At 47.7% G+C, this 12,156-nt stretch overlaps 1 protein-coding gene across 1 annotated transcript; it reads left to right on the top strand.

Moving 5' to 3' along the window:
• Positions 1-70: 70 nt before the first annotated feature.
• LOC148442017 (uncharacterized) lies at positions 71-2,999 on the top strand. Its single transcript, XM_088464344.1, has 3 exons — positions 71-2,466; positions 2,566-2,694; positions 2,776-2,999. The coding sequence occupies exons 1-3, from the start codon at positions 543-545 to the stop codon at positions 2,997-2,999; spliced, it is 2,277 nt and encodes a 758-aa protein (XP_088320470.1). The 5' UTR covers positions 71-542.
• Positions 3,000-12,156: the final 9,157 nt, after the last annotated feature.

The raw sequence follows: 12,156 nt of genomic DNA on the forward strand, positions 1-12,156 counted from the left end.
GAAGGGGGGGGGGGGGCAGTCCACCCGGGCTTAGGTGTCGGCATCTTTTTTTATTGGGAGGGGTTAGGTCTACCCGGCGGTAGGTGTCGGCAAATTTTTTTTATTGTTTATTTTTTTTATATTTTTTCTTGTTTTGTTTCATTGGAAGGGGGGGAAGTCTACCCTGCTTAGTTGTCAGCATCTTTTTTTATTGTGAGGGGTTCAGTCTACCCAGGTTTAGGTGTCATCATATTTTTCAAAGGTGGTGAGAGAGCCGCCGGGTTCCCCTCCCTGGGATTAAGGGTTGACAGGCGGGCACATGCTGGGACTCGAGGCCTGATTGGTTCTTTCAAAAAGGCGCGCTGCGTCACACACAGAACCAGGCAGCTTCGGGTTTTTTCTGCGTCACACACAGAACCAGGAAGCTTCAGGTTTTCGTGCCACTGTGGGGAGGTTTCTCCAGCTGTGCCGGTAGGTGTCGGCCTTTTGCTTCGTTTACCATGCATATTTTATCACGGGTGGGCTGACCCTTATTTTTCTGGTTTATTTTAAAGGTGGAAAATATGGAGCTAAGCGGTGCACCCGGTGACATCACTGACAGCAGCACTGACGGCAGTGACAAAGACTATTTCCCTGACTCCTCTGAGGCGGACAGTTTGGAAGACAGCAGCGGGGATGAGCGGGCCCGTCATGGGACACATATGCTGGCTGAGGGTCACTCTGCTATCAAAGATTCTCCAATTTCTGGCCCAGGTTTCTGCTCCTCAAAAAAAAACCACGCTGTGACAGTCCAGGTACTTACCAAAAAATGTGATGGCTCAAAGGTGTATAAAAAAAAGAACTATTGTCTATGGTGCGAGAAGCCATTCTCAAAAATTGCAAGGCACGTGGAGGCCATCCACCACGATGAGCCTGAGGCAGCCCGGGCACTGAGCTACCCAAAGTGTTCAAGGGAAAGGCGGCTACAGCTTAACCTGATTCGCAACCGGGGGAACTTTGCCCATAATGCCGGGGTTCTACGTGAGGGCTGCGGTGTCCTACTTCCATGCAAGCAGCCTGGTGAAGCTGTGGCTCCCCAAGACTTCATGCATTGTGCATATTGCCAGGGCCTTTTCTCAAGGCAACACCTTTGGCGTCATGTGAAAAGGTGCCCGCTGAAAAAAGGTCCTGCCAACACCAAACCAGGCAGGACCAGAGTGCAATCCCTCTGTGCTTACGCCACTCCCGTTCCACCGGGTGTTGGGAAGGGCCTCTGGAAGGTGCTGTGTGATATGATTCACGATGATGTGGTACAGGTAATAAAGGGTGACCCTTGCATCATGCAGTTTGGTCTCCACCTCTTTAACCGGCATGGTTCGGATGTCAGTAAGCATGATTATATACGGCAGAAGCTCAGAGAGGTGGGGCGACTGTTACTGCATGCCAGGATGGTTAGTCCTCTGAGGAGCATGGCAGAGTTCATCTGCCCTGCAAACTTCCTGCAGGTCATAACTGCCGTAAGGAGCCTGGCCGGCTATGCTGAATTGACGAATACCTATAAGGTTCCCTCACTGGCCCTGAAAGTGGGCCATAGCCTCCAAAAAATATCTACCATGGTTGAGTGCCAGGCACTTATGGAGGGCCATGCCCCGACCGTGGAGAGCGCACGGAGCTTCCAAAAACTATACAAGGCAAGGTGGAGCGAGATGATCTCGGCTGCTGCCCTCAAAACCCTAGAGGAGCAAAAATGGAACACCCCCCCCCTTCTACCTTTCACTGATGATGTAAAACAGTTGCACCTTTATCTCACTGACAGACAGCGGGAATACCTAGAGGATTTGTCCACTCACCCGACCACAAAGAAGTGGTTGCTGCTGGCCAAGGTAACCCTCACACAACTAATCCTATTCAACCGACGTAGGGAAGGTGAGGTCTCAAAGATGAAGCTTTGCTCTTTTGCATCTCGGCACACAGCTGATTTACAGGGTGATGTGGCGCTGGCCCTGTCAGAGCCAGAAAAGAGGCTATGTCAGCACTTCACACGCATTGAGATTCCTGGTAAGAGAGGCAGGAAAGTCCCTGTCCTCCTGTCCCCTTGCATGCAGAGGGCATTGGAGCACCTCACAGAGAAAAGGGTAGAGTGTGGTGTCAGTCCTGACAATGTATATATGTTTGCAAGACCCTCCGCCTTGTCACACCTCAGAGGATCCGACTGCATTCGACTCTATGCACGGGCATGTGGAGCCAAGCATCCAGAAGCTCTCTCCTCTACCAGGCTTCGGAAACATGTGGCCACCCTTTCGAGGGTGCTGAACATGAGTGACACGGAGATGGATCAGCTGGCCGATTTCCTAGGGCACGATATCCGGGTGCACCGCCAGTACTACCGCCTCCCTGAAGGTACCCTGCAATTGGCAAAAATTAGCAAACTCTTTGTGGCACTCCAGCAAGGTCGATTGGCTGACTTTAAGGGACAAAGCCTGGAAGAAATCTCCATTGATCCCAATGGTAAGTAGCATGGTCCCTCACCCGACTGGTTGTTCCATGGGCTGACAGTCTAAGGGGGAAACTGTGACCGGGGATCTCTGTTTATCTTTGTATTTCCAGAACCAATCCCGCTAGCCAGTGATGAGTCTGATGATGAGCCAGAGGTGGAAGCTGGAGCAGTGCATGTGGAGGAGGGAGATGCCAGTGCACTGAAAGTGATGGAGAGGCATGCACCCATGGCTACTAAAGGTGTGTGTCCATCAAATTCATTGGGTGGCTTGGGCTGGCGGTGAGTTTTTGGTTGACTGATCTCTTCCCTGTCTTGCATAGGTGATTGCATGGGCTCTAAAAAGAAACCGTGGAGCAGAAAAGAAGCAGCAGCAGTTGAGAGACACCTGATGAGATTCATCCTCTCCTGCAAGGTCCCCGGCAAAAAGGATTGTAACGCCTGCCTCGGCGCTGAGGAGCAGGCTCTGAAGGCTAGGAACTGGCTGTCAGTCAAGTACTACATAAAAAACCAAATAACTGCTATCAAGCGACAGTGTACAGCCTGAATAAAATTTATGTTGGTCCAACCAAGGCGTCTTTTTTATTTACTGTGGTGAAACCATTTAGTGGTCATAGCAAAGGGTGTACCCACATGGTTAGGAATACCTGAGTAGGTCCCAGTGAGGCATAGGGAGTACCCACATGGTTAGGAAAAACTGACTAGGTCCCGGTGAGGTATAATGGTGTCCGGTTTCTGTCACCAAGCTATACGGCACATGCGCGCCGGGTGATATGATATAGATACCCACCAGCAGGCACGGTTTGCTGATCAAGCTGTTTGGGCAATGGGAAGCAGGCGTCCCCATGATGGACAAACCAGTCATGGGTCCTGAAAAGGTCACAAAAACAAGTATGCATGTGTGTGTGTGTGTGTGTGTGTGTGTGTGTGTGTGTGTGTGTGTGTGTGTGTGTGTGTGTTTTTACATGTTCAATGTCAGAAACTTACTTTACACTGTGAAATAGATGTGCCAGCACTGTGTTACTGTCACATCTGATCTGTCCAGGCCTGGATTCCGAGTCATGTGTGAAGCTCTCATTGAGATCAGACTAGATTACGCGTACAATACACACACACTGTTGTGGCCTATGGGCTACAGTTCGCATAATTAGCCAGCAGAGGGTTCCTCCCCGACAATAGCCGCCACCATATGCGCAGCAGCCCTGGCAGTACTCTGGGCACATCGCAGGGATAGGCTCCTTTTGGGCAAGGCGAAAAAAGGCGGCATTATCATGCCCAGATCGCATTGCAAATGCGAGCATTAATAAATGGGCCCCACTGACACTACACTGCAGTCGGTTTTCTGGACCTTCGGGGAGAGCAGGGGGTATAGTCACTAAAGTGAGAGGTTTTAGAAGTGGAGATGTTGCCCATAACAACCAATCAGATTCTAGCTATTATCTTCTAGAAGGTGCAAGTTAAATGTTAAGGAGAATCTGATTGGTTGCTATGGGCAACATCTCCACTTCTAAAATCTCTCACTTTAGTAAGTATACCCCCAGGTCTCCCATTGGTACAATATCCTGTGCTGCGGCTTAAGCATTGTTTAAAGGTCGGGTCCTTTAACTGCATCTGGACAGGATGCAAATTAAATGCTCATCCTGACTGTCCACGATAGGTGGAAGCCCCCGGGAGGCTGTGGAGTCTGTCACTGTCTCTGCTCTGCTGCTTTTTGATCCTCAATGCAGTCCACAAACTACATAGAGGGATATATACAACATCTCTGAATATGATTAACAAACACGTGTGATTGCTAACCTGCCTATAAGAGCTCAGTGATTGCAATGCTATGAAACATAACATTCACTTGTGGCAGTAATTAATTGCTGACTTAACAGAAGGAACTTGATATATCACATTTCAGGCTAGCCGACTATCTGGCTGCTTCTTTCGGGAGAGGCGGCCAGCTCTGCACAGCTGGGGGGCGTGTCACATTTTGAGGGTGGGCTGGGGGGGCATGTCACATTTTGAGGGTGGGCCGGGGGTGGGGCCACGATGACGCGATTTAGCACGAAACGCGTCATCAGCCCCCGCTGCAGGTATATTTTTTCTAATATATCCGGCGGGTGGGCGGTAGGGAAAATTACCGGGACAAGTGCCTACTTTTCCAGAAGGTCGGGAGCAGCGCCTGATTTTCGGGAGGCTCCTAGCCAAACCGGGAAGTAAGCATGTATGTCACATTTACAAGTATCAGTAAATGCAGATACACTGTGTTAATGCTTTGTAACTAGCTTTAGCTAGGAACAGGTGCAGTCCATAAACCACATAGAGAGAGTTACAATGTCTCTGAATGAGATTAATAAACAATTATGATTGCTAGCATGCCCACAAGAGCTCCATGATTGCAATGTTTTATGATACATAACACTGTTCTGTAGCAGTAATCAACTGCTGATTTAACAGAAGTTATTTGGTACATTACAATACTTTTAATACACAGTTTACTGATTTATTATATCAGATTGTTCTCCTGTGCTCACATAGCCAGCCAGGTGTATACCAATATAACACTATATTGAGAAAATAGCTGGAGGAGAATCTGCTACAGTAATATGTAATGTGTAATCTAGCCAGCAGTGGCATAGGGGGGGTCAAGCAGGGCGTGTGCCCTGGGCGCCATGGTACCGGCGGCGCGGGGGGCGCTGGCCACGGTCCGGCCCGCCCTAGTTAGCCAGTGTAGCGCTGACCACAGTGAGTGCGGTCAGCGCTACACATTTACACAGGACCGGCGCTAGGCTCCCAGTGCCGGTACTGTGCTGCACAGCGGAGCCCGTTCCATCCCACCTGAGCGCTTTCCCAATAGCACCAGGAGGCGGGCTCAGGCTGTGCATAACACACGCATCGCCGCCAGCGCTGGCGGCGATGCGTATGTTAAACAGCAGCCAATGAGAGTCAGACAGACTCTCATTGGCTGTTGCAGCACCCACTTCAAGAGCTGGGCTTCCGTCCGGCTCCTGCAGTGGGTAATGGGACAGACGTCATGACATCATGACGTCTCTCCCGTAATGCCGGGAGGACTGGCGGGCGGCGGCGGCGGGAGCGGTGCCACGGTCCGGAGCAGCAGCGTGGATTCAGGTAAGTATATTTGTATATATATATTTTTTAAACCTGTCTGCACTACTGGGGGCACAATGGGGGAGGGGGGTGGCTACTACTGGGGGGACCTCTACTGGGGGTGGGGGCACAATGGGGGAGGGGGGGTGGCTACTACTGGGGGCACCATTACTGGGAGGACCTCTCCTGGGGGGGGGCTACTACTGGGGGCACTTAATCAGGAGGGGGAACCTCTACTGGGGACTACTACTTGGGGGGGAACTACTACTGGGGGCATTATAAAAGGGGCCCACTACTAGGGGCACTGCACTGGGGGGACCACTACTGGGGGCAATAATAGGAAGGACCACTACAGGGGGCACTGGATAGGGAGGATCACTGCTGGGGGCCTGCATCAGGGGGACCACTACTGGGGGCACTGCATGGGGGGGGACTACTGCTGGGGGCACTGCACTGGGGGGACCACTACAGGGGGCACTAGATGGGGAGGGATCACTACTGGGTGTCTGCATAAGGGGGACCACTACTGGGAAAACTGCATGGGGGGACTACTGCTGGGGGCACTATATAAAGGGCACTGCATGGGGGGGGACTACTACCGGGGCACTATATAAAAGGCACTGCATAAGGGGATACCACTACTGGGCACACTGCATTGTGGGGACTGCTTCTGAGGGCACTACATAAGGGGGAACACTACATGGGGCACTGCATTTGGGGGGACCACTACTGGGGGCACTGAATAAGGGGAACTAATTGGGGGCTGTATAAGGGGCACTACTATGGGCCTGCATAAGAGGGACCACAACTGCCTACTGGGGGTACTGTATAAGGGGCACTACTGGGGTTAAGGTGCATATGGATAGGAATGTTCAGCGTGAAAATAAAGAGGTATGTCATGTTGACACGCCCCATTTTTAAGTGACCACGCCCATTTTTTTGCCGCGCGCGTACATATCGGGGGGGGGGGGGCTTCCTTTTCAACTTTGCCCTGGGCTCCAAATACCCTAGTTACGCCACTGAGTTTAAGTATTCGGATACTTTATGGACAGCAATATACCCATGCTGTAATTATTGTTTGAAACTTGTTCTATTATTATTCATAAACCTATTCTTCCTGTTGCAATTGTCTGAAATTGGGCACTCCAGTCCATATGATTTGCAATTTACAGTATGTGATATTGTCGCATGTGCGGTACTTTAGTTCATTCAAGTCAAATTAGTTTTACCAGAATTTATGATAATGTTTACTAATTATTACATAGGATGTTACCCTGATGACAGCCTGTTTCAAATATTTTTTGAGCTGGAAGTATACTCCCCTCATGTACAGTAACAAATCATGAGACGAACATACTGGTCCTAAAAATACGAGGAAAAATTTGCGTAGGTTGTCCCCCGTATTTAATGAACCTGCAGTGGGCTCTTGGATCCAGCCCTGGTTCTACAACTGTGAGGAATAATTTGAGTAGTGGTCCCCCGTATTTTTAGAACCAGCACGGAGCTCCAGTGCCTGGGACTGTTCCCCACACCCCTGGATGATAGGTGTAAAGAATAGAATTAACCTAATATTGTCTTTTACAGTAGGATTACAGGTCCCAGCAAGCCTCCCCCGCATGCCGTGTACTTGGAGAAGTAAAAAAATATTTAAATAATGACAATACACATACCAAATGTTTTATTCTTTTATGACACATGCACTCACTAACAGGGAGCTCCTCAAAAAAGAGAGCCAATGTACTTTCAAAATTAGGGACTCTTGCCCCCTAGAATACCTAACGAACATATCAACTTTGGGGTCTTCCTCCACACATAAAAAATTATTCCTACTCATTTATAACAGTGGAGAACCATTATCCATGTAACAAGACTGCATAGATCTGGTCACACATGGTCCATCTGATAGTATACATCTGCTATTAACGAACATATCAATCGCCCCACACAAAAAAATAAAATGACAAAATATGTAAAATATATGAACCTTCTGTTTCTTTTTTACATATGTATCAACGAATAACTACCCCCCTCCTTGAAGTTCTCTATTCAGTACTTTAGTTCTACAGTATATCAATATAGTAAATTTGGCTTTTTTTCTCCTTACACGATAGATAGACAGACAGACAAATAGATAGATAGATAGATAGATAGATAGATAGATAGATAGATAGATAGATAGATAGATAGATCGATCGATCGATCGATCGATCGATCGATCGATAGATAGAGTTAGCCATAACACTCTTATGAATACATGGGAGTATGTGATTGTTTGTAAATGTTTATTCATTTACATACGAATATTGTAATTACTCTACATGTCCAACGAAAAGATGTGTTGTTCCAAAAGATTCTGCCAGTGTCTGTAGAACATGTTTATCACTCATGTCATTTATTCTGCTGATAAAACGCGTGTGGTTGGTGTATTTCATCACTGTTTACCTTACCTTAAGTTTCTTGAACTAATAGAACTGAGGTTGTTTGATTTAATGTTACAGAACTTTATAATTGCACAATAACAGGCAAATATCTTTCTTTATAAGAGATGGTCTTGAAATTTGTCAGGCCCTGTAGGTCACTGCAAGCTACTGGTGAGTATAATATATAATATAATCATCACTGAATGTTTTATATATTTAACAGAAACTTTCCGAGTTGCAGCTTTTGTTATCTGTTTCATGTATTTTTTTAAGTGATGTTTGTATAAACTGCAGATCACATAATGATACAGTGAAAATGCCCAATTGTCTGCTATTTATATCATTGCAGATGTTTTCTATTATACATTACTGTACGTGATGTGAAACTGAAAATATATAATATGCATTGCTAAAGTTTCCTTTGATTGGTGTTATGTATTCTGCCGGCAGGTGGCGGAATGCCTTCGCTACTGCTTACTCTCTACCTCTTACATGCCATTCCTATCTGTTCTGGTTGCTGTAACTTAATGTGATCTACCCAATAACATATATTTAAAATAAAAAAAGAAAATAAGCCCCTAAGCCTCCATAGAGCTGGGAAGGATAACCCATTCTGCTGCGTGGTATGATTGAGGGGTATGCGTTCGGCATCTCGGTGGTCTGGATACCGACGCTACTATTACCGGCGCCAAAATCCCGATGCCGGCCAAAAGCCCGGCGCCATCATCCTGACCGCTAGGATACAGAAAGTAAGTATCGGGGTGTTAGGTTTAGGGTGTGGGGTAAGGCACTAGGGGGAGGGTTGGGGTTAGGCACTAAGGGGGAGGGTTAGGGTCAGGCACTAGGGGGGAGGTTAGGGTTAGGCACTAGGGGGAAGGTTAGGGTCAGGCACTAGGGGAAAGTTATGGTTAGGCACTAGGGGGGAGGTTAGGGTTAGGCACTAGGGGGAAGGTTAGGGTCAGGCACTAGGGGAAAGTTATGGTTAGACACTAGGGGGAAGGTTAGGGTTAGGCACTAATGGGAAGGTTAGGGTCAGGCACTAAGGGGAAGGTTAGCGTTAGGCACTAGGGGAAAGTTATGGTTAGGCACTAGGGGGAAGGTTAGGGTTAGGTACTAGGGGGAAGGTTAGCGTTAGGCACTAGGGGAAAGTTATGGTTAGGCACTAGGGGGAAGGTTAAGGTTAGGCACTAGGGGGAAGGTTAGGGTTAGGCTCTAGGGGGAAGGTTAGGGTTAGGTACTAGGGGGAAGGTTAGCGTTAGGCACTAGGGGAATGTTATGGTTAGGCACTAGGGGGAAGGTTAGGGTTAGGCACTAGGGGGAAGGTTAGGGTTAGGCTCTAGGGGGAAGGTTTGGGTTAGGCACTAGCGGGAAGGTTAGGGTTAGGTACTAGGGGAAAGGTTAGGGTTAGGCACTAAGGGGAAGGTTAGGGTTAGGCACTAGGGGGAAGGTTAGGGTTAGGTACTAGGGGGAAGGTTAGGGTTAGGCACTAGGGGGAAGGTTAGGGTTAGGCACTAGGGGGAAGGTTAGGGTTAGGCACTAGGGGGAAAGTTAGGGTTAGGCACTAGGGGGAGGGTTAGGGATAGGCCCCGTGGAGGGGGAGGTTAGTGTCAGGCACTAGGGGGGAGGTTAGGGTTAGGCACCAAAGAAAGGGGGGTTGTGGTAGGGAGAGAGTTAGCCTTTTGAGATGCTGGCGTCGGGATTCTAACAGCCGATTCCTGATTGAGGCACTGTAGGTAGAGGAATACTTACAAACCAAGTTTATTGGTGAAACAAGATATATATTGCTACAAAAAAGGTTTCTGCGCTAGTACTGTACCTTTACCAAATTCCCAAGGCTGTGAATAATGTATCATAAAAATTTATTGAACATATAAATGAACTGCAGTTCAACCTTTAAAACATGTGCATTCATCAGACATTAAATAGCGCTGAAACGTGCTTCCAAATATTAAATCCTGTGGCAAATAGTGACACAATAAAACTAAAAACTTAATCAATTGTTAGAACTCAAACACAGTGCGTCTCAAATGTGTCACAATCAAGTGTTGGAGACAAGTATAAATGGTGAATCCCCACTGTGTGTCTTGAGTAGTGTTAATCACATATATGCGTAACGGAGATCTTAGATATGAAAACAGTCTTTTTATATACTGTATATAGTCACCTTATGAGAACCCAAATGGGAATGGGTGGCTTCCCTGCTATATACAAGCTGTGTGTGCCCACAGAGCTCATTCACTGTATTGTGTAAAAAGTTGGGGGGGGGGGTCTCCTGACGAAATCCACACTCCTGCGTCTCCCTTATCCCGGTTGAATCCACGCTCCAGCGTCTGCCTATAAGCTATTTCACACATGCCGGTTTTGACCGGGCGGCAAAAAGCCGCCCGGTATTTAACCGGCTGTGAAATATAGTACTGCAGGGAAAGGACAGGCTCCTTTCACACGGTACGGTCGCTGCACAGTCGCCGTGATATAGCCGGAGATACTACTATGCAGGAAGGTGCCGTGCCGTGGCCGTGCCGTCCCTGCACGCCAGTAGTGTGAAGAAAACAATGTTTCCCCTTCACACACGCTGGCTTCTGCCAGCCGGGCTTGTGCCGCAGCTGCTACTGCACATGCCCAATAGGGAAAAAAAAACACCTGACATAAAAAGCGTCTCAAAGCCGCTGCTTATGAAAGGCACTGAGTGCCAGAAAAAAGCCGGCCGGCTACCGGACGAAACCGGCATGTGTGAAATAGCCCTAAGGTCGCACCACTCCGGCGGCTCCCGACCAGACTTGGGGAGTGTGTAATAATAACCCTGCGGTCGCACCGCAGATGCTGGACAGTATTTGAACAAACAGAGCACCATTCCTTCTGTCCCTTTAAGAAAAATATTGCGGCTGAATATGAAAAAAAGTAAATATCATGTTAAACTGTTTTAAAATTGTTATTTATCTCTATCCAAGGCGAATGTAGTCAGAGGTGAATGTAGTCAGAGGTGAATGTAGTCAGAGGTGAATGTAGTCAGAGGTGAATGTAGTCAGAGGTGAATGTAGTCAGAGGTGAATGTAGTAGGTTTGTTTCATGTAATCGTGCCCAAAACATATTATTGTCTCCAGCAAAAATAGTTCACTTGCAAAAGACTCTGGGGTCTATTTACTAAGCCTTGGATGGAGATAAAATGGGCAGAGATAATGCACCAATCAACCAGCTCCTCTCTGTCATTTTTCAAACACAGCCTGTGATATGGCAGTTAGGAGCTGATTGGCTGGTAATTTATCTCCGTTCACTTTATCTCCATCCAAGGCTTAGTAAATAGACTCCTATAAGTGATATTATGACATCTGCTGCACAGGTACAGATGTATCCTTTTTTACTGTTGCTTCAGTCGTGCCAATCAGCCACTGTCGGTGCACCAGGTCCCATGCGACTCGGCCATGCAGAGCGCCTTTTTAGCTCAAAATTTGTGCCTCTAGCTTACAATGATAATTGGGATGTGCGACATTTGTACGCATCTGTGCGGCTGAGTCCGAATCTGTGTAAAAAGGTCTCTGACGCAAGCCACCCCGGCTTCTCCTCATGCCAAGTTCTGTTTATTTGAGACTTTGGGGAAAATTTACTAAAGTGAGAGTTTTTAGAAGTGGAGATGTTGCCCAGAGAAACCAATCAGATTCTACTTAACATTTATCTAGCACCTTCTAGAAGATAATAGCTAGAATCTGATTGGTTGTTATGGACAATGGACCTCATTCAGAGTAGGTCGTAAGCGGCCGCTCGGTCGTAGGGGAAAGGGGCTGGATATGTAAATGAAGCGATCGCAAGTTGCAGCCCTAAGATGGGATCGTTAGCTGAACGATTGAGGGTAAGAAGCGGCCGTAAGACTAAAAACATGCCCCCTTCTCGATTACAACACACGTCATCTCCGGGCATATAAGGATAAATCGAGACCATCGGGACCCATCAGAGCGGATCGCAGAGCTTAAGGTTGACCATACCCTCTCTTAAGCACTACGATCTAGTCAGTGTAAAAACCTCCCATGTCACGTGTGCTATGACACTACTTAGTTAATTATGCACTCCCATAAACCGTATGCACTCCCATAAAACGCCGTTTGCATAGTCAGGCACGCCTGCGTTCGGATCTCCACTCCCCCGTTCACAAGCACCTTCCCCTGTTACCACCCACAAACGCCTCATCCTGTCACTCAA

Source organism: Taudactylus pleione, unplaced genomic scaffold (assembly GCF_031769625.1).
Source record: "Taudactylus pleione unplaced genomic scaffold, aTauple2 ptg001661l, whole genome shotgun sequence".
Classification (NCBI taxonomy): Eukaryota; Metazoa; Chordata; class Amphibia; order Anura; family Myobatrachidae; genus Taudactylus; species Taudactylus pleione.

Coding starts and splice junctions, on each gene's coding strand:
- LOC148442017 (XM_088464344.1), top strand. CDS start 543: ATGGAGCTAAGCGGTGCACCCGGTGACATCACTGACAGCAGCACTGAC. Junction 2,467..2,565: donor AATCTCCATTGATCCCAATG/GTAAGTAGCATG, acceptor TTGTATTTCCAG/AACCAATCCCGCTAGCCAGT. Junction 2,695..2,775: donor TGCACCCATGGCTACTAAAG/GTGTGTGTCCAT, acceptor TGTCTTGCATAG/GTGATTGCATGGGCTCTAAA.